The sequence below is a fragment of the Ursus maritimus genome, unplaced genomic scaffold (assembly GCF_017311325.1).
Source record: "Ursus maritimus isolate PB19 unplaced genomic scaffold, ASM1731132v1 scaffold_23, whole genome shotgun sequence".
NCBI classification, from domain to species: domain Eukaryota; kingdom Metazoa; phylum Chordata; class Mammalia; order Carnivora; family Ursidae; genus Ursus; species Ursus maritimus.
Genome location: NW_024424786.1, coordinates 36230500 through 36253611, shown reverse-complemented (window position 1 = coordinate 36253611; position 23112 = coordinate 36230500). Strand labels below are relative to the sequence as shown.

Below are 23112 nucleotides of genomic sequence, written 5' to 3'. Positions count from 1 at the left end.
TGTAAAGAAATAATTATGCAATGTGCTCGCGGGCACCCTCCAGCCTCTCCTTCCTCCCGATAAGGTGTTAAGATGGGTTAAGATGTGGACTCTCTCTGAGATAGTCTTTTATCTTTTATTTTGAAACATGCAGACCTTTATCACGACCTACAAATGTTGATCCACAGAGCCTGACCCACGTTTCCTCCCTCTGTCTACCAATCGTCCAAGAAGTCAGTAATGGATTACATGAGGGAAAATATCAGTATTGGAAAAATTGGCATGTTGAGAATCAGAAGCCAATTTGTCCACAGAAGAATCATGACATGAGAAGAGTATAGGTAATGTTCCTTGCAGAAGTTACATTGTCTTAGGAATTCTCCCTCAGTCTTTTAGAACTCCATTTTGGCCTCATCAATAATGACATAATCCCTGGCAACCTTCTCAAAACCCCATTATTCTTCTGGAGAAGAACCTACAGGTAAGGCACACCCAAAGAACCCGAGAGAGAAAAGCATGGCTGGCAATGACCTGTCATTTGTCTCTGGCCTTCCCTTTGCTGATGTTCTAAGAAGGGCATGTCATATTTTACTCCTGTTGGAGAAATACAGTTGAAAACAAGATCTTCTCCCAGCCATGAAAATCTCCCTGCAAAAGTAGGAAAAGAAAGAAAATATTTTGCATAACAGATGTTTCCATCGTTCATTCCAGTTTCACAGGAGAGCACTGCTCTGACGTTGATGAGAAACACGGTTGGTCAGTATAACACTAAACCGCCTTGCCAATTATTTTCCATAGATAGCATTAAAATATACACCTGACCAGCATCAATATACCCACAGTACCTAAACTGATCCAGAGTTCATTGCTCCCACTCATTAATTCTACCTTATCAGGTTGCTCCTTTAATAAGACAGGGGAGTCAAGAGTAGCGTAAGTGTCTGTCCTAGTTAACACCCATTCCTAGATCTCAGGGAGACCAGGAGGGGTCAATGCAGTACACTTGCCTTTCTATGTATCTCTGACTATTGGCACATGACTGAGCACCTGTAGCCTTTTCATTTTATGAATCTCTGCGTCAGACTAAGGCATCAACCCCTGTATTCTAATCTTCTGAGCCAGCAGCTGCTTTTGTGGTTTCGTTATATTTTCTTGGGGGGGGGGTTGCACCTATATGAACCAAACCAATTCTTCCTCTAAATCTCTACAAGTTTCTAGAACTGAGTGCCTTACGTGGGAATGACCTTTATTGTCCAGCCATCTGGGGCCAATATTCCTGATCACCTAGAAATCCTTCCTGCTAACTCCCATCCCCACCCCACACACCCCTGTGAGGCATGACCCAGACTCATCTTCTACTGCTAAATAAGTTACTATCACCTCTGAAATACTCTAATTCCATCCAGATTTTATTGTCCTCCAGACAACAGTGTGGTCATTAACCCAGGAATGCCCATTAGTAAACTCAATGACCTGCTTTGCCATCAATAGAGAATCTTAGGATTCAGATCACAACAGTGGGACAAGGGGGTTCTCATAGGGCCCCTCCCTTGCCCATGTTACAAAGAACCTAATCACATTGTGAATGAGATTCTCTGTGCTGCTTCCTCTCTGTTTGACTGTCTGTCTGAAATCATCAAATATTCCTCTTTTTTTAAGATTTTATTTATTTATTTGTCAGAGAGAGAGAGAGAGCACAAGCCGTGGGGAGCAGCAGGCAGAGGGAGAAGCAGGCTCCCCACTGAGCAAGGAGCCCGATGTGGGACTTGGGACTCGATCCAGGACCCTGGGATCATGACCTGAGCCGAAGTGAGACGCTTAACCAACTGAGCCACCCAGGCATCGCTGAAATCATCAAATATTTCTATCCTTTCTTGCAGAAGCAGTTTTAATCAACTCAGTAACAAGCCAGTTGTCTCTCAAATAGATTCCAAAGAGAAATTGCCTCAGGCAGTTTTTAAGACCCAAACTCAGGTGGTTTTCTCTGGGTGGACCTATTTGACTTTTTCTCTAGGTCCCAGTCTGTGTTCTGGTTGCAGACTTTCCTCTAGTATTATCTGAGCAGTTGGTTGCCGAGGACAGAGGAGGAACGCCCGCACAACTGCTTTTTATAAATATTCTCATGGTTGTTTCTGATCAAAAACCCACTCAAATTCAGATTTCTTGCTGGTGACTATGTGAATAGAGCCCAACAAGATTTCTAGATGAGGGAAATTACGTTGCTTCAGATGCAATATTTCATTTGGGCATGAACATCTGCTGTTTTTAAGTAGGTCTGCCAAACCCACCTGTTTTCCCTTCTAAATCCCAGTGACAGATCAGCCGTCATAACATTTGAAAGCACCCACTCACAGAAGGTTACATACCACATTTCAAAGTGAAATTTACTGCCCTTTGATAAACATCATCAAAGCAAATATAGAGGTAAACATTAAAGGAAATATCAGGGCATCATCAGTAAAGTGATGAACCAAAATCAGGAACCACCCCAAAGATGCAGTGGAAAAACCCCACCACCCTGCTGTCCTAGCCCTGCCTCATCCTACCACCATGAGATATCAGACAACTCCATACTGAGAAACCTTCTATAAAACAGCTAACTTGGAATCTTCAAAACCGTCAAAATCATAGCAAAGAAAATGCAAAACTACTCCAGACGGAGGGGACCAGAGAGACAGGGAGCTGAATAAGTGTGTGAGTCCTTACTGGTTCCATTGCTATAAAGGAAAGTATTTGACTGTTCATAAAATTTGAGTCATTCTGGGAATTAGATAGTACCACAGTATCGATGTGAACTGCCTGGATTAGATATAAATTTCTTCATCAAAGTCATCATGAAGTTATGTAAAGGGCAAGCTACTATATGACAGAAGATATTTGCCACAGTTATAGACAACAGAGACTTATTTCCACATGCATAAGCGTCTCTTACAAATCAGTAAATCAGGGAGACAAAACAATGGGAAGAACAGATAAGACTTAAATAGACACTAGCAAAAGCGTAAGTATCCAATCTGAAAAATAGATATTTGACCTCATTAGAAAATAAGAAAATAAAGCCAATATGAAACCACACTTTATAGATTAACAGACACCTGGATTGCTCTCCTAATATAAACAAGTAGGAAAATGGGTGGACTATATGAAAGAATTATTTCCAGACACCGTATAACAGGGAACACAGGGATTTCATTTCTCAGAGAATGAAAGCAAGGAAGAGGAGCCCTGCACTCAGGCTTTCTGTCTGGAGGAATAGGCCAGTTCCCAGGGAAGAAAGCAAGATCAAATGAGAACTTAGCTTCTTTATTGACTTGAAAAGACAGAGACCTTAGTTCAGGGAGGCCTGTGTGATTTAGAAATTGCAGGGAAAAGCTCAGGAGAAGAGGAAGCTAGATGGAAAATGCACTCTAGAAATCTGCTTAGGAGTCCCTGAGTCTTTGTTTTACGATAAATCATGAAGAACCGTGCAAAACTCCTCAATTCTGGGCAAAGGATAAATGGAAACCAGTAAAGCCCAGTGATTCCTAGAGCTCATCTAACGCAGGGAGGGACACTCGAGCTGCGGGAGACGTCCTTTGTACTCACTCAGCACATTCAGCGGGGACCATAAAAAGATCATGCCTTAGTTCGGGGATAAAGTTTACCAGCATAAGCCTACTTGAGACCCATACTAACTAAACATAAAAACAAACTGAAAATATCAAGCTGATCTGTACCTAATACAAATGCCCTGGGCAAAAATACTTTCTTGTGGATGCAAAAATGAGAGGGGGATGGAGAAAAGGAAGAGGAGGAGAGAAAGAAGGAAGGAAGGAAGGGAGGGAGGAAGGAAGGAAAGATGTAACTCATGCTTAGTTTAAAAAATAAAAAAAGACAGGGGCACCTGGGTGGCTCCGTCGGTTGAGCGTCTGATGCTTGGTTTTGGCTCAGGTCATGATCTCAGGATCGTGGGGTTGAGCCCCAAGTCCAGGCCTCTGCTCAGTGCAGAGTCTGCTTGGGACTCTCTCTCTCCTCTCCCTCTGCCCCTCCCCTGCTTGCTCACTTGCTCTCTCTCTCTCTCAAATAAATAAATAAAATCTTTAAAAAAAAAACAAATAAAAATTTAAAAAGACAATAAATATAGACTGAGTTGAACCCAAAGACCAATCATCAGTAAAGGAAACCATTTTTCTCTAAATTCCAGCACTCTCAGGTATAAAATCAGGAAGCTAACACAGTTGACCCTTAGACAACACAGAGGTGAGGGGCACTGACTCCCCTCACCCTGCCACAGTCAAAAACCTAAGTATAACTTTTGACTTCCCCAAAACTTAACTACTAATAGTTTACAGTTGACCAGACGCCTTACTGATAATGTAAACAGTTGATTAACACATATTTTGTATGTTATGTGTATTATACACTGTATTCTTATAGTAAAGTAAGCTCGAGAAAAGAAAATGTTCAGAAATCATAAGGAAGAGAAAATGCATTTTTTAGTACTGCACTGTATTTGTAAAAAACAAATCTGTGTATAAGTGGACCCATGAGGTTCAAACCTGTAATGTTCGAGTCAACTGTACTCCAGTGTCTTCTTGTAGGGATTTGAGGAGATATTGGTCCTAAGGTTCTCAGCTCAAAACCTATTTCACTAAGAGTTTCTACCACCCCATCTGTCCATATTTATTGCCGTAAATTCCTTCTGAAGCACAGAAAGGAGACACGAGGCCAGGTTGACCACTGTTGCTGTCAACGCTGACTTGTACCCTGGTCCTTCTCAGGTGCGTCTGAGAAGTGCTCTGCCCGCCCGAGGCCCAGAAAGAGGCTGAGATTACGGAAGAGGGACCCACATGAACGGACTGATGATGGGACAATGAAGACAGCTTTAGTCAGCAAACTGGAAGGACATGGAATTAGAAGGAGTGGCAAATAAAGCTATTAGCTAGAGTAAGAAATAGGCTACAATGCTCCTAATTCTGAGCAGTGACATTTGATAAGTATCAACCCTTAGCCGCATTTGCCTAAAGACATCACAACCCCTTGGTGCGGAAGTACAGCAAATGAGGAGCCTCAGAAAGATCAGAGTGAGGATCTGTCCCCCACGTGGTGGTTCAGTCCGTGTCAGACACGGAAGAGAAGCAAGACCTCAGGAGACCCCGGACCCCCACCTCTGGACGCTGGAACAACCAGGTACGCAGCGCTCCTCACTCTTCATGATCTGGGCCCCCGGAGGGGGTTCTTGGGTAAATTCTGGGATGTGGAGATAGAGCCTGACTCTGGAGATAAATAGACACTGGGCAGGGTGGGGCTCTGGTGCAACCACGTCTGCTTCCTGCGCCAGGGGCTAGCTCTGAGATGTGCTCTGAGCCTCTGTGTCTCCTCTCCCTGCTCCCCTGCCTCCCTTCCCTGTATCCTCACTTCTGCTTTCCTGAGGGAATTGCCCTTGATCATAAATAAGCCTTCTTCAGGCTATGTTTCCCACGGGATCCTTGGAGTAGGGCTATTCGTTTTTAAAAGATTTTAATTCTTTATTTGACAGAGAGAGAGCCAGAGAGTGCGGCGGGGGGGCGGGGGGTATGGCAGAGGGAGAGGGAGAAGCAGGCTCCCCGCTGAGCAGGGAGCCAGATGTGGGTCTTAATCCCAGGACCCTGGGATCATGACCTGAGCTGAAGGCAGACACTTCACCGACTGAGCCACCCAGGTGCCCCAGTAGGGCTTTTTGTAATAAAAGTGACTATGGGAAAGTTTTCATCTCTTCGGACTACTGAGTAGGAAACAGACTTTGTGTAATTGTGCACTCCGCAGGGCTGGCAGAAGAAGGTGGGATTGCCCCAGTAACATATTTTTGGACCACAAACTGGGGAGAATTCGTGTTTTTATCATTCGAGCATCCTTTCTCAGGCAAGGGAAANNNAACAGAACTAGACTCCAAGTCCTTCGATGTTCAGGAGTTGTTTGAATTACCGTGGTGTACAGAATGACCAAGATCAATTCTGGCACTTATTAGAAACCTGTGGAGCAAATGAATGATGAATGAAGTCAGCAGAGAGAAGTGCTCCTGGGAGGTGATGAGACTCTCCCATTAGATCCAGAAGCAAGCAAGCAAACAGCAAGAAGTGGGCCCCCAGCCCCTCAGTGGGCCAAATTGCTCCACTTTGTTCTTTTTATCAAAAATTAATTCAGCACGTAGACAGTCTTGCTGGCTTTAGATTAGTTGAAATATAGACTGTCTCAGATTGTCTTCACACCTTAATTTCACTGAGGCTGCAGTGAAATACGTAGAACCAGACAATGCTGGCACCAGAGTAATGAGCAGAGTGCGTCCTCCCTCCCCCTTCCCCCCTTCCCTCCCTCCCTCCTTCCCTCCCTCCCTCCTTTCCTTCCTTCCTTTCCTTCCTTCCTTCCTCCCTTCCTTCCTCCCTCATTTTTCCTTAATCTTTCTTTACTCCTTTCCTTTAGAAAAATTGACAAGAAGTTTAAAGACCCATAATATTATACTTCTACTTTATTTCATTAATTCCTTACTTGGGAATGTGTCCTCCAAGTTTCACTCAACAAAACTGGAGAGCTGTGTACGACAACGTTTATTTTTAGAACGATGCTTAAGGATGAGGACGCTGGAGCCAGACGGCTATGCTCACCTCGTAGTAGTTTTGTGGCATGGAACGTGTTACTTGTCTGTACCTCAGTGTGCACGTTTATTCAGTAAAACAAGCAAAAATTTGATTAAAATTTACCAAGTAGGATTGTTGAGATCCAATGAATTATTCAGTTAATGAATTTAATGATTTAATATAAAATATACCTGGAGTAATAGCATGTTACTAGTATTTAGCAAATATTACCATAGCATAAATGAGTAAGAGACAGGCAGGGCTAGATAGGGAGGGCTAGATAGGGGACCACACGACCAGGCTCACACCGGGGGCTACACGACCAGGCTCACATAGGGGGCTACACCACCAGGCTCAGTGAAACTCCCAGACATGCTGAGGCCTAAGGAAACCAGAGATAAGGGAATAAACCAGACCATCCTGCCCTGGCTGTCAGAGGTGGGGCCTTCTGATGGCAGTCACATTGTAACCAGACCCCAAAGAAGAAGTAAGCCATAAAAGATCTTATCACCAGTCCTTCCCCAAACCAAGATGTCACAAAAATGTTAAGGCCACAAGCTCCCCGGTCAGTTCTACATAAAAGACCGTCAGTGGAGGCCCACGTTGGCAGCCTGCTCGGGACCCCTCTCACTCCTGAGGGCCTAACCTGCATCCTTGCTTAACAAAACTCTCTCGCTTTACGCACGCTCCTTTGTTCACAAAATTCATTCTTCGACTCCGTAAAACAAGAATCTCGCTCTCCTGCTTCATAAACACAAGATTAACAAAACGCATCATGGTAGGAAAATCCTACCTAAAAAGTGGTTCAGAGGTTCCACTTCCAGCTCGCCAGTGTGAGGGGGTTTACAGAGCTATCCTCAGGCAAACTGGTAAAAATTCTTAAAAAGTATTTCGTGTGTCTATAAGTGCGCGTAGAGTCAACGAATGATATTTATTGAAGGCAAATCAACTAAAACGCGGGGGGGGAAGCAAGAATCTGTGATATTTAAATCCAGACCTGCGTCTTCCGCCCACCTTCCCCGGGCTCCCACTCAGAGGGCTCTCTTCCTGCGACGGGCAGGACACCAACACTTCTCACCCTGCCCCCGGCCACCCTGCTGCGAGGCCAAGTTCCAGGTGAGCGGACCTGAAGCATGGCGCTCCTACTTTCTTCTCACCCGCACTTTTGGCTTCCTTGGGCACAGCCCTGCTGAGAACACCGGGGTCCTGACCGCCCCACTCCAGCTCCTGGGTTCGATTCCACACCATGAGAGGCAAGCTGAGGGGCCTGGGTGGTTCCTCTCCTCCACGGAGCACTTAGCTCCTGAAGCAGCCGTCTCACGCATAAAGACATGTGTCATTGTTCCAATACCCCAGCACCAGAGCTATGATTTGGGGATTTTATTTTATTTAGTATTTTATTTGCCTGGGGATGGGGAGTAGCTGACCCTAGACAGAGGTCTCCAAATCCAAAGGAAGTTACTTCCTTTGAATCGGAGTGTGGAGAAGTTGGAGCCTGAAGGTTCTCTCAAACACAGCGTAGGTTGGAGGGAAAGCATCAGTAGGTGAACTGGAGATAGATGGTAAGCTATCCACTGGCTAGCTTCGCAGGGAAAAAGGGAGACAGAAGTCTGCCTGGGGCCGGAACAAATCTCAAACACTGACCAGGAACTACCTCTTCAAAGGAGCGTGATTCTGATTGCATGTGTGTGTGGAGCCATCCAAAAGGCGGGAAAGGCACTGTGGAAAACAACAGAGCGATCAGCCTGCAGTTAGTGGAGATTAATAGCTGGTTGAGGGCAGGGAAAGAAACAATGAAAGCAAGTCGGAAGGAAACCACGGGCATCCCAGGGTGACTGTGTGCATACCCAAGGCTGTGTTACCCAGGAGGCAACGGGAAGCTTCACACCACAGGGGGAGATGTGGGCTTACTAAAATAGTCCAGCCAGTGAATGTAAACGTAAACAAAGAAATAAAAATAGAGAGCCCGGGAGCAGTACCATTCCCAGAAATGCTACAGAATATTGTATAAAATGTCCACTTTCTAACAAAAAATATGAGACATGCAAAAAAGCAGGAACATGTTACTAGAGATAAAGTGGGGCATTTCATAGTGATAAAAGGGTTAGTCCACCAGGAAAACACAATCATTAACATATATGCACCTAACAATAGAACATTAAGATATAGGTAGCAAAACCAACAGAAATTAAGGGAGAAATAGATAATGCAACAATTATAGAGACTCAATGCCCCAGTCCAATAATGGATGGAACAACCAGGCATAAGATCAAAAAATATATAGAAGGCTTGAACACACTACACACCAACCAGACTTAATAGACTTAAGGAGAACATTCCATCCAACACCCATCCAACCCCAGAATGGGCATTCTTCTCAAGGGCACATAGATTAGTCTCCATGATAGACTATAAGCTAGGCCATAATGCAAACCTCAATACATTTAAAAAGATAGAAATAATATAAAGTATGTTTTCTGACCACACTGGAATGAAATTAATAATCAATAATAGAAATGAACTTGGGAAACACACACACATGGAAACTAAGCAACACACTCCTAAAAGCGGGGGGTGGGGGGGTGGGGGGTAGTGGTCCAGGAAAAAGCAAAAGGGAAATTAGGAAATGCATTCATGATAAATGACATATACTTATGGAATGCAGCTATAGCAGTGTTTACAGGCAAATTTGTGCCTGAAAATACCTATATTAAAAAAGAAGAGGGGCGCCTGGGTGGCTCAGTCAGTTAAGCATCCAACTCTTGATTTTGGCTCAGGTCATGATCTCAGGGTCATGAGATCAAGCCACTAATCAAGCTCCATGCTGGGCGTGGAACCTGCTTAAGATTCTCTCTCTTCCTCTCCCTCTGCCCCTCCCCACCCCTGCATGCACACGCATGTGTGCACACTCTCTTTCTTAAAAAAAAAAAAAAAAAAAAGAAGAAGAAAGATCTCAAAAATCAATAGCCTAATATTCCACCTTAAGACACTGGAGGAAAAAAAACTACACTTGAAGCAAGCAGGAGAAAGGAAATATCAGAGCAGAAATTAATGAAATAGAGAACAAAAATAAATATAGAAAATCAGTGAAACTAAAAGCCGATTATTTGAATAGACCAGCAAATCTGACAAATCCTCAGCTACCTTGAACAAGAAAAAAAGATAAAATTTCAATTTAGAAATTAGAAAAGAAAGAGAAAGAGGGAACATTGCTACTATCTTATAGAAAGCAGCACTATAACTGTATACAATAAGCAATTGTATGCAAATAAACTAGCTTTCTTAGCCGAAATGGATTGATTTTTAAAAGACACAAAGTACTGAAAGCCTCAAGAATAAGCAATCTGAGTAGACCTCTAACGAGAAAAGAGATTGGTTTACTAATAAAAATAATTGCCCTCAGAGAAAATCCCATGCCCAGATGGCCTCATGGGTGAATTCTCCCAAGCATTTAAAGAAGAGCTACTACCAAATTTTCACCAACTCTTCCAAAAAGTAGAAGAAGGAGGAACACTTTCAAACTCTTTCTATATGGCCAGTCTCACCTTGATACCCAACCCAGAAAGTACCTCACAGTAAAGGAAAACTACAGACTAATATCTCGTAGGTATAGAGATGCAAAAATCCTCAACAAATCACTAGCCAACTAAATCCTGCAGTATATAACAGAATGATATGCCATGACCACATGGTCTGTATGCCAGGAATATAAGGTAAATTTACTGTCTGAAAATCAATGAATGTACTGCACAACCACACACAAAAAAATGCACCATCGATAGAAGAAACTTCACATGATGCAGAAAAGCATTTGACAAAATTCAATACCCTTTCGTTATAAAAGCACTCAATAACTAGGAATAGAAGGGAGCGTTCTTAAGGGCATCTATGAGAATCCCATGGCTAATACCATACTTAATGGTGAAAGATTGGATGCTTGCTCCTCAACAGCAGGAATAAGATAAGGTTGCCTGTTATCACCACCTCTGTTATCCACACTGTACTGGAAGTTCTAGTTAGGCAATTAGAAAATGAAAAAAAAAAAAAAGAAGAAGGAGAAATGAAAATAAGAGACATTCCAATTAGAAAGGAAGAAGCAAAATTGTCTCTGTTTGCACATGACCTCATTGTGTATATTGGAAATCCTAAGGAATCCACTAAAAAATCTATTAGAGCTAATAAACTAGTTCAACAAGGTGCAGGATACAAAATCAATATGCAAAAATCACTGTAACTCTATACACTTGCAATAACCAAGCTGAAAATGAAATTAATAAGACAATGCTATTTATAATAGCATCCAAAAGAATAAACTATTTAGGAATACATTTAATAAAAGAAGCATAAAAATCAATGCTACAAAGACATAATTCAAATAAGTAAGGTATAGTTAAATGAAACAAATGCTGTGTTCATGAAATACAATGTTTAATACTGTTAGAACGGCAATAGCCACTAGTGGTCAATAGAGATTCAATACTCTGTCTCCTATAATCCCAGCTGGCTACTTTTTGTTTTATTTTTTTAAAATTTTACTTATTTGTCAGAGAGAGACAGAGAGAGAGCACAACCAGGGGGAGCTGCAGGCAGAGCAGGCAGAGGGACAAGCAGGTTCCCCGTTGAGCAAGGAGCCTGATGCGGAATCATCCCAGGACCCCGTGGCATCATGACCTGAGCCAAAGGCAGACGCTTAACTGGCTGAGCCACCCAGGAGGCCCTTAGCTGGCTACTTTTTAAAAAGTTGATACACTGATTCTAAAATTCATATGGAATTGCAAGAGACCCAGAATAGCAAATGTTTTTGTAAACAAATAAAGTTTAAGACTCACGCTTAGTTTCAAAGCAATAATACAAAGCCATAATAATCAGGAAAGCACAGTATTGACATAAGGGTAGACATACGTATCAATAGAATAAAGTTGCGAGTCCAGAAGTAAGTTCATGCGTCTGTTTACAGTCAACCGATCTGTGACAAGCCGTGTGCAAAATAATGAAGTTGGACCCTTAGCTCATACCATAAGTAAAAACGAATCCAAAATGGATTAAAAATCTAAATTTATGAGCTAAAGTTACCAAACTCTTAGAAAAACATGGGAGTAAATCTTCATGACCTTGGACTTAACAAGGGGTTCTTAGAAATAAGAACAGCAAAAGAATATGAGAAACAGAAGAAAAATAGATCAAGTGGACTTCATCACAATCAAAGCTGGGCTTCAGAGGAGACCATCAAGAAAGCAAAAAGTCACCCACAGAATAGGAAAGAAATATTTGCAAATCATATATCAGATAAGGGGCTTGTATCTAGAATATATAAGGAACTCTTACAAGTCAATACTAAAAAGATAAATGACACAATTTTTAAATGTGCGAAGGATCAGAACAGACATTTCTCCAAAGAAGATATACAAATGGCCATAAACGTATGAAAGGATGTTCAAAATCCTTAGTCACAGGGAAATACAACCCAACACCAAGATCAGATCCACTTTCCACCCACTAGAATGGTTATAATCAAAAGGTCAGCCAATAACAGGTGTTGGTGAGGCTGCAGAGAAACTGGAACCGTCACACACGGCTGGTGGGAATGGAAAATGGTCGATCCACTCTGGAAAACACTGCCACAGCTGCATTCCATAAGTATATGTCATTTATCATGAATGCATTTCCTAATTTCCCTTTTGCTTTTTCCTGGACCACTACTCCCTCACCCCCCCACCCCCCGCTTTAAGGAGTGCATTGCTTAGTTTCCATGTGTGTGTGTGTTTCCCAAGTTCAGTTCTATTATTGATTATTAATTTCATTCCAGTGTGGTCAGAAAACATACTTTATATTATTTCTATCTTTTTAAATGTATTGAGGTTTGCATTATGGCCTAGCTTATAGTCTATCATGGAGACTAATCTATGTGCACTTGAGCTCTCAAAATGGTTAAACATAGTTAAACACAGAATTATCGTATGATCCAGCAATTCCAGTCCATGTCTATGCCCGAGAGAACTAAAAGCACAGGTACATACAAAAATTTGCACGTTAATGTTTATAGCAACATGGTATATGATGATCGTGGTCATCCGAAAGTGGAAACAACCAAAATGCCCATTGACAGCTGTGCAGAAACAAAATGTGATATATCCTTAAAATGCGATAGTCTTTGGTCATTTTTTAAAAAAAAAAAAGGCAGCACGATACATGCTGCAACATGAAATAGTTCTTTCTGGGCCATCTTGCCACCTAATCCACATAGAACTCTTTTTCAAACCCGGACACAAGAGTGACATGTTTCTATAACCTAGAAATTTTTCCAGACTCCCGATAAATGACATTTCTAAGCCTCCATCATTTTCTTTCTCCTGTAGTTTTCCTACTTTTGCTACTAGGAGCCTAGTGGGCATAGTGTTGGGCTCTGTAATCATAGACAAACATGGCTTGGCTCGAGACTCCTTTGATTTGTGAGATGTGAAGTCTGCACAAAGAGGAACACTCGTGTCTACTTTCCTACTGATACGTCTCATAGAAGAGCACAGAGTATTGTGAATCGTGAGTAGTCACTAGTGAATCCAAAGCTGCTAACAGTGGGTTTCTTTACAGAATGAGAGAAATTGTGGGTTCCACTGAGATAACTGCAGATGTTTCCTCGAGTGAAAACCAAGGTACCCAGTTAGGAAGGGCTGTGACGTCTGACACCTCAGGAAACCCACCCAACAAGCTGCAAAGATTCCTGAAGGAAAATCTCAAACAACTGGGGGTAAGTGAGCCTCAGCCAGGTGGAAGTGTTGGTGAGGAGAGACTGGAAGTTTGTTTTTGTTTTTTTTTTTTAAGATTTTATTTATTTATTCGACAGAGATAGAGACAGCCAGCGAGAGAGGGAACACAGGCAGAGGGAGTGGGAGAGGAAGAAGCAGGCTCATAGCGGAGGAGCCTGATGTGGGGCTCGATCTCATAATGCCGGGATCACGCCCTGAGCCGAAGGGAGACGCTTAACCACTGTGCCACCCAGGCGCCCCAGAAGTTTTGTTTAATCTTGGGTGGTGGTGGTGGTGGTGGTTGGGTTGCCTGGGAGGTGGTAGAGTGGGGTGCTGGGAAACCCATGGAGGAGGCCTTGATGGACGCCAGTGAACACCTGTCCAGGTGATGCCAGCGTACAGGACAAGGGGTCGCAGTGATGCTATTTTAGCTGTTGCCACTAAAGCGAGCAGATCCCGCTGTACCAGGCTTCACTTGGAGCTCTTCATTTAAAAAAAAAAAAAATTATTTACATTCAATTTAGTTAACATATAGTGTATTATTCGTTTCAGGGGTAGAATTAGTGACATCTGAGGGTTCAATCCATGGGTGACCTCCATGTTTGAACAAAGAGAAAGAAAGAAAAAAGAACAAAGTAAAAAAATCCATGTTTGAACAAAGAAATCTTCTCTCTTGGAATATTCACTGATGTCTATATTTTATTCTGTTCTTTCATCCAGGTGGCTCAGATAATGATTGGTGTGACATTCATCTTCTATGGGCTCATTGGAATTATGGTTCTCCATTTCACAATACACAAAATCAGTTTCTACTCATTTAAGATAGGCTTCCCCCTATGGGCAGCTTTAGCTGTGAGTACATCTGACTTATGTCTAAAATAGTCAATTAACTCTTCATTCAGTCATCCATCCAGTTGTGCATTAGCCTCCTGCAAATGCCGCGGAGTTTTCAAACATGCCGATTCGATATTCAATCTCAGCCATTCGACATCTGCCTTTGTAATATGAGCCTTAAGGTCTATGTGTTGGGGATTCTTATTAAATTCTGGGTGTGTAGCATAAAGCCATACAGTGAAATCCTGCTCACTGGCTTTAGGAGACTATCTTGGGTGGGTTATTAGAAAATCCCTGGCTCATCCACAGACGTATCTTCACGTGTGCAAAGGCTACTGGAGTGTGGAAGATGATGGTGAGGGGGTGAACTACTCCTTTCAACTTCTCTGTTTTCCTGGCCAAAATTACTGAGATGAATATCTTGTTGTATGAGTGCATTTAGTCCCTTGTCTGAACCTCAAAATAACTTTATCTATAGCTCTCTTTTTCATTCTTCTCCCCCTTCCATTAAAACATTCACAGGATTCCTTTGATATCACCCCTATATTTTAGATAAAGATTTTTTTACCTTTAAATATTGTCAATTATATTCATAAGGATGTGAAGATAGCCAGGAAAATTTAGTCATGTACAATATACAATTCAATAATCTGCTCTACTCAAAGTTTTGAAGGGATTTTCATAGGAAAAAAAATACACACTAAGATAAAGTTGGTCCTTTAGAGATGGACAGTCAATGTCCAGGAAGCAGTGCTAATACGCCCATTTCTCTCTCATGAGCAGTTTATCATTTCTGGATCTGTGACAGTTGTGTCTGCAAAGAAGCGAACAAAAGCTCTGGTAAAGTATCAGTTAATTCCTATTTCATTTATGGATAGTGTATGGCCATCTAACACTCTGATATCCTGTACAAAGCCCAGTGAGCCAGAAGTTCCATGTTCTTCAGTACTTTTGAGGACAAGTACAAAGGTCTTTGCTTTCCACTGATTCATCTGATCACCCCAGGTCTGGATGCAACTACAAGCTCTCTCAGGTTTAGATAAGATATATTGCCCTGGAGTTTCAGAATACAAATCTGCATAAGTAAAATTGGAGATCGACTTTCCGGTCATGAATGATGTTGGTATAGAGAATGAATGCCTGTAGGCTTGATAGGGGTAGACGTCTATGGGCGTGTCTAGAGCAGGAAAGGGAAATAGCAAAGGCCCACAGCTGATGACTTTGCCTATGGCACATTTTATTCGGTTGTCAAATGCCTCCAGCTTTCCTTTGCTCGGTTGTGGGTTTCCATCTAATGTAATTGGCAGGAAGAGGTATTATGAATGCTTTGTGACTATCTCTGCTGGGAAAGGCTTATGGAGGCCTATAAGAACATGGAAACGGAGCACCTGGGTGGCTCAGTCGGTGAGCCGTGTGACTCTTGATTTAGGCTCAGGCCCTGATCTCAGGGTTGTGGGATAGAGCCCCATATGGGGCTCCGCACTCAGCACAAAACCTGTTGGAGATTCTCTCTCCCTCTCCCTCTGCCCCTCCTTCCACTCAGTCGCCCCCTCTAAAATAAATCAATAAATCTCTATTTTTAAAAAAATGGAAGTAAAGGGTCTTGAATAGTTTCAGTGAATGAACTTTTTTTTGTATTTCAGCTGAGAGGAAATGTGAGAGCTAACACTCTCAGCACAATTGTTTCCGGCGTTGGAATTCTTATTCTCTCAACCAACCTAATAAAAATCGTCTTCCTGGATTGTGACAGAGATTTATGTTCTGATATCAAATCAGTTGCAACTGTAAGTATTTCTCTTCTGAATGCTGAAAAAACTTATGAGACCCAGGATCAGGAGATCAGGTAGTACCTGCAAAAAGTTCCTTCACTTGAGGTTTATTCAAAATTTCTAGCTAAATTTGGTGTCCTTTTAACAAGAGGCAAAATATTTCCATTCCATACGAACATTGCCAGGGCAGAGAGCCCAATATTCCTTTATCCCAATTGGATACCTTCATGAAAAATGGCAAACAAATGGACCAATCATATTTATTTCTTGGTCCATGACTGTGGTGATTTTCATTGTTTGCTTGTTTCCATGTTCTTACCCACACTGGGCCCTGCGCTGGGCATGGAGCCTACTTAAAAAAAAAAAGAGTAAGAAAACTATTGGATGTTTGAGAAGAAAAACCGGCTGTTAGGATTAATAACAGAATAACAGAATAAACATTCAAGAAAATAAATACTACTAATAAAATACTAATAATGACCTTGAAGAAATAATATTAAAAACTCTCCAAAGTGAAAAAAAGAGGCACAAAATAAATGTGAAAATACTAAAAAAGCATCAATAACCAATGAAATAACCTCAAGTTATTGAAGAGACATATAATTGGCATCCCCACAGAAAGAGAATGTGAGACAGAAGAAAATATTTGAAGAAGTGTTGGGTAAATTTTTCCAAAATTTCTCAAAACTTATATTCTCACAGAATCCAAGAAGCTGAATGAACTCTGAGCATAAGAAAATAAACAAATAAACTATATCAAGGCACATCATAGTGGAATTTCCCAAAACCAGTGATTGAAAGAAAATCTGAAAAGCAGCAGGCGGGGGGGGGGGGGAACATATCATATGGAGAATGACAGCAGATTTCATATCAGAAACAACACAAAGAAGAGAGTGAAGAAAAATTTTAAAATATGGAGAGAAAAAAATCTGTCACCCTCAAATTCCATGTCTAGTGAAAATATCTTTCAACATGAAGACCCAACAAACATGTATTTAGACATGCAAAGGCTAAAATAATTTATCATCAGAACCTTACATTACAAAAAAAAAAAAAAAAAGTGTTAAGTTCCTCAGGAAGAAGAAAATGCATCCAGATGGAAAATGAGCATCTACCCAAGGCACGGACACCATAAATGGTGACAACGTGGGTAAATACATAAGAATTTTGTGTTATTTAAATCTCTTTCAAAGATAATTGACCCTTTAAAGAAAAATGATAGCAATTTGGGGGGGGACTTAAAAATATGTATAAATCATGTATAAAATAACAAAAGCATCCAGTCCAAGAGGGTAGAAATGAAAATATATGATTAAAGGGATCTTACATTACAGATAAAGTTTTATGATATCAGTTGAATATAGATATGATTGTTGAATATATATAATATAAATCCTAAAGCAACCATGATAATAACACACAAAGAATTACATCTAATAAGCAAAAATAGGAAATAACATGAGATCACAAAAATATGTAATTAGTCCAAAAGAAGGCAGCAGGTGGAGAAGGTGAACAAAAATAGATAGGACAAATATAAAATAAATAATAAGGTGAAAGGACTTAAGGCTAACCATATAAATGATCACAATAAATATAAATAGCATAAATAAAAGCCAGAGATGGATGGATTGGATTAAAAAAAAAAAAAAGACCAAACTCCATGTTCCCTATAGGAAATACACTGTAAATATAAAAAGACAGGTATGTTTGTAGTAAGGGAAGGAAACAAAGACATATCATGAAAAGAAAGTTGGTCTGTGAACTAATATCAGAGTAGATTTTAGAGTGAAGTATACAACTAGGGATAAAGAAAGTCATTTATAATGATAAAGATGATTTGGGGGGGAAAAATGAACAAAATAGGAACTGAATTCATAAAATAAGGATGAAAAGAGAAATGGACCTGGAGAAAATGTTTGCAAAACACACACCTGCCAAAGGACTGGCACCTGGAGTATACATGTGGAAAATATAAAGAATTCACAAGAATAAAACACCAACAATCCAATGAAAAAGTGGGCAAACGATATGAAGAGACGGTTTGCTGAAGAAAATATGTGCGTGGGTCAAAGTGGCACATGACAAGACGTTTAACATGACTATTCTTTAGGTAAATGTACATTAAGACCATGACAAGGCGTGATTCCCTCCCTCACATAATATATAAAATTTAAAAAGTAGTGACCATACTGAAAGGGGTCAAGGATGAAGAAAAACTGGATCTTTTAGGCATTGCTGGTGGATAGAGAAAATGGTACTCTGGAAAATATCCCTCGGGAAAGTAGGTTGTCAATTTTCTAAAAAACGAAAGATACACTTAACATGCAACCCAGCAATCTCACTCCTGGGCGTGAATCTCAGAGAAATAAAAACTGAATTCCACACAAGATCCGTACTTGGTTGGTCATAGCGGCTTCATATGCTCCTAAGAGCTATACGCAAAGACCAGCAACAGCAAAGTGTTCCGCAGACACTTGGAGATAAATGATTTAACCATGATACACCCGACAACAGAACACTACTCAGCAAATAGAAGCAACGAACTACTCATTCCTAAAAACAGCTTCTTCGGATCTCAAGAGCAGGATGCTGAGTGGAAAACCAATCTCAAAATATCACCTGTTGTATGATTCCATTTGCGTGACATTCTCAGAATGGCAATATTATAGACACAGAGAACAGATCAGTGGTGAACAGGGCTTCGTGATGGCAGAAGAAAAGAGGGATATCTTTGTGGAGATGGAATCATGCTGTGCCTTAATTGTGGTGCTCGTTGCCACAAATCTGCACATACTATAAAATGTCACAGAACCACGCACACACGCATCATACCAATGTTAATTTCCTGGTTTGATATTGCTCCGTAGACACATGGGATACAAGCATCGGGAAAGAGTGGATAAGGGTTAAGGGGACCACCTCGTGCTCTCTTAACAACTGCCTGTAACTTCCTTGAATTATTTCTGTATAAAAGTTTTAAAAATGGGAAAAAGATTGAAAAGGCATTTCGACCAAGAGGACAGATGGTAAACAAGCACATGGAAAGATGCCCGTGGTCATCAGGAAAACGCAGATTAAGGTCACGATGGCCTGATACCACATATCTGCTAAAAAGGGCTGGCATCACTTTTGAGAACCAGTGCTGACTTGGCCCTGCAGACAATTTCACATCTTTCAGATGAATTATTATAAAAGAACCCTCGACTTCTAGGAGACTTCTGGTTTTAGTTAGGAGACCAGATTCAGTAGGGAGATTTGGACCCCCTACCATTTCTCCTTGAATCCCCTATCCATTGAAAAGATTTGCCCTTATAGACATTGCATCTTTTTTGCTATCTGAGAATGAACAATATTAAAATATTAACAACTTATAAAATGATCTTTGTGGACACAGGAAATTAACCAAGGCTATTTTTTTAATGCAGTCACTGATGTGTTAAAATTCATGGGAACACTGGCTTTTTTTTTTTCTTCTGAAATCCAGTTCTTCTTCAAAAGCAGCACATTATATTTTTAAATTCAGATTCAACCTGGTGTCCCCATTTTATGAAATGCTAAGATGATCCCCTCCAAAGGCCTGAGGTGGAGCTCTGGGAGAGAGGTTTTCATAAGGCAGTGGGAGTGAAATCCAACCTAGTGAAATTTTATTCTCTTTAACAGGGTCTCGTGGTTATACTGATGATACTAAACTGTCTGCAATTTTCAATTACGCTTTCCCTGTCCATACTCAGCTATAATACAGAGGGTGAGAAAATTGATCGGGTAAGTAGCAGTTCTTGGGGGAATGAGGGTGCAATTGATTATTTTGTGATCTGGGCTGAGAGTATTTGCATAATTTTGGAGTGGAACAAAGACGAACCAGGTGGTGTAGAACTTCTGAGAACCACGCTTCATAGGCTGATCACATTTTCCAACACACTGACGAATGCCCAGGAGAATCAGAAACGTCCACCCATGTTGACACCAAGTAATTCCATTTTTTGGTTAGCTTATTGATTCATTGATTTGCATATTTAACATATGCAGAATCCCTACCTGTGTGACGCACTGTGTAACACGGCAAAGAGACAAAAATCCGTCTGTCCTTTAAATAACTCAAAGAGTGATTAGTAGTATCACCCTATGAAGAGATCGATGATACTGTTGTGGTTTGTGCTGTAAACTCAGACTACCTCCAAAGTGCCTTAAAGTCGTCATCTTATTTTCCTTTCCTGTAACAGCTCAGAAGTGGGCAGCCCACACCGAGCAGTGTAACTTTAACCTCCTGCGTGGTGTGGCTTCTCTTTCTGCGTACGATTACTTCTCTAGCTCTTTCTTTTCTGTCTGCCTCCTATGCCCAGATCTTCGTCCTGTGGCCACACACAACTGCAAGGGAAGTTGCATAATTTCGTCGTTAGCTTGGCCGTTGTTTGTGTAAGTTAAACCTAGGAGTTCTGCTGTTCAAGGATGCAGATGATATTGAAAATTGGTAGACAACCAGTATTTCCTGGTCACATTGTGTTTCCTGGCCACCCCAATGTCAGGTTCAACTTTCCTCCCCCAAACTGAATGCACTTCCCCACTCATCAAGGTGGAAAATCCTTAGAAAAACAAGTCTCACACATTTGTTACACTTGGCTCAAAGTCCAGGATTTTTGAGTGATTTGTTATTTTCCCCTATAATTCTGGAACTATTTATTTGTTACTTAAGAAGTTTCTAAGTGGAAGGCCTGTTATCTGCACTCGCTTCCACTCAGCGCCAAAATGTAGGAGGATTAAAAATAGTAACATTCGTACATAATCAGTTGTACCTCACAATCCCCCTTTCTGTCCATGGGGTCTGTCCCCGTGCTAAAATAAAAGCACCTTTTTGCACTAACAAATAACAACAACAGCAATAATAATAACAATCCCCACTTTGAAAAACAAGTCATTGATAACCTTAATGTTACCCATCCATAGGAATTATCTGATTCTGAGAAGCCCAAGCAATGTTGTGGTTTTCTCCTCTGCTCATTTACTAAGCAGCACTTCATTTACTATCTTCTGGGTATTAAGGAGGTTTCCCTCTTTGGGGGTTGCTCGATTTTTGTACCCCACATTCTGGTGGTGCAGGGGGATCCGGGAATTGTTTCAGATGTCAATCAATGCAGGTTTTTGCAGTGTTGGCCTTTGAGCTTATGAAAAGACAAGATCTTAAAAAGGTCAGGAATGGTTTCACCGCCTTGTTCTCTTCTGCTTGTGAATTTCACGTCTGTATCCATTCCAGCTGCTTCAGTTCCAGTTCTTGGATGTGCATTCTAGCCTGCAGGAAAAGAAACAAAGAAACACACACACACATTTATTTTAAGTGAGTGGTTCAGGAGTGGTTCACAGTAATTTTTCTTACATTCCCTTGGCCAGGTCTTAGAATCTGGCCACACAGAGATGAAAATAGCCTTGAAAAACAAAGTCACAACTGTATGCTAATTAATTGAATTTAAATAAAATTAAATAAAAAAAAAAAAGAAAAAAGAAAGCCACAAATGGACAGCTGTTTGCTCAGATAAATACAAATGATTTTTTTTTAAAGGAGTAAGAAAATGTAACCTTAACTTCATAGAAGTGTCTTAAAAAAGAATGCTAAATACATGTTTGGAAAACATAATGATCGTCCCTCATACATGTAGAAAATCTTACATATAGTCTCTTGTGAAATCTTCTTTACACTTTAAAGTACAGACAGACATAAAATCACACACATACAGATATATATTAAACGTCGAACAGGCACAGATTAAATTTCTAGGACCTCATAAATAGCTAAGGTTTCCAGAAATAGCCAGGCTGATTTTTCCATGTTCATGACAGAAAAGGAAGGCTGTGATCTTGTATCTTTCCTTTGTTTGTGTCATCCTGGATATCTTTAAATGGATAGACTTTCTTCTTCCTTTACCCTCTATAAATTCTGTGGACACAGGTAAAAGAGGCTGGAAAACGTTCCCACACACCCTGACACATGGCTGGATCGCGGGGAAATGTGGCAGTGTCGTGACTGACATTGACCTCTACCGCGCCCGCTCTGGGGACTACGTACTAAATAACAGCAACTCGGTAATGTGGGATAGACTTTGGAGGCCAGGATATACCTTTAGGAACAGGACTGGACTAAAACTCCGAGGATTTAGGTGAAATGATTCTGAATGATGTTTCGGCTTATTTACAGCTTTCTGCATTATTTTTCCTGAAATAGGCTTCAGAAGGTCCTTACCAAGACTTGCTGCCTCCGCTTTCATTCTACAAAAATATTGAGAAGGACGCAGTCTTGTACTATAACACCTGAGACAGAAGTACGGATGTGAGAATATGCTTCTGTAACCTGCAGTCACGGAGATGGAAACGGAAAAATTAAATATACGGTCAAAAGCTTGTTTAGATCCTCTTTTGTTGACCACAGTTCTATCAGTCAGCCTAGACGATGATTCCATATAATAAGATCTAATCCCTGAAACACTTCCTGGGCTTTTCATAATTTGATCATATTAGTGCATTTTCCCTGGGGCCTAATAGGCCAACAGGTGCCCCTGCCAATTAAAATCATATGAAACCAAAACAGATTAAAGGATTAGGCTGCAACTCAGTAGAAGCTTGAGTACAGGTGAAAGCCAAGTTTATACCACGTGCCATCATCGCCGTCATGTCTAACCGATAAAGCTTCTAATCAATAAAGGATTTGTCATTCTCTCTTCATGTAGATAAATCTGGATAAACATTACAGCCATTACCCATATCATAGGAAGCTTCTCAAATGTAAAAGACTATTAACTTATTTCGATCACACGTTTATGATGATTATTTTTCTTGTCTTTCCTTGGAATAAAGAGGCCAGAGCATCAGCACAAGCCTCCCTCACAAAATCTTCCTCAACATAATTTTTGGAATTCCTTTTATTCTGATAGTCTTTCTCCTCCCCAGCTTTACTGAGGTGTAATTGACAAAGCATAGTATTTTTAAAGTATTCGATGTGATGAGTTGATATGTGTATATACTATGAAATGACTTCCACAATCAAGTTAACACATCCATCACCTTGTACAGTTGCCGTGTGAATCCCTAAGCTCTACTCTGTTGGCAAATTTCAAGCAACAATACAGTTTTATGAGCTATCGTCACCACGCTGCATATCAGATCCTCGGAAACTTTTAATCTTATAATTCTTTTCTTAAGTTTTTA

The 23112-nt window shown here is 40.9% G+C and overlaps 1 protein-coding gene across 1 annotated transcript; it reads left to right on the top strand.

Moving 5' to 3' along the window:
- Nucleotides 1-4989: 4989 nt before the first annotated feature.
- On the top strand, nucleotides 4990-22308 carry LOC103661314 (high affinity immunoglobulin epsilon receptor subunit beta). The gene is made up of 7 exons (XM_008689028.2): nucleotides 4990-5148; nucleotides 13161-13317; nucleotides 14036-14167; nucleotides 14933-14989; nucleotides 15793-15933; nucleotides 19582-19683; nucleotides 22133-22308. The coding sequence occupies exons 2-7, from the start codon at nucleotides 13162-13164 to the stop codon at nucleotides 22220-22222; spliced, it is 678 nt and encodes a 225-aa protein (XP_008687250.1). The 5' UTR covers nucleotides 4990-5148; nucleotide 13161; the 3' UTR covers nucleotides 22223-22308.
- The last annotated feature ends 804 nt before the right edge of the window (nucleotides 22309-23112 follow it).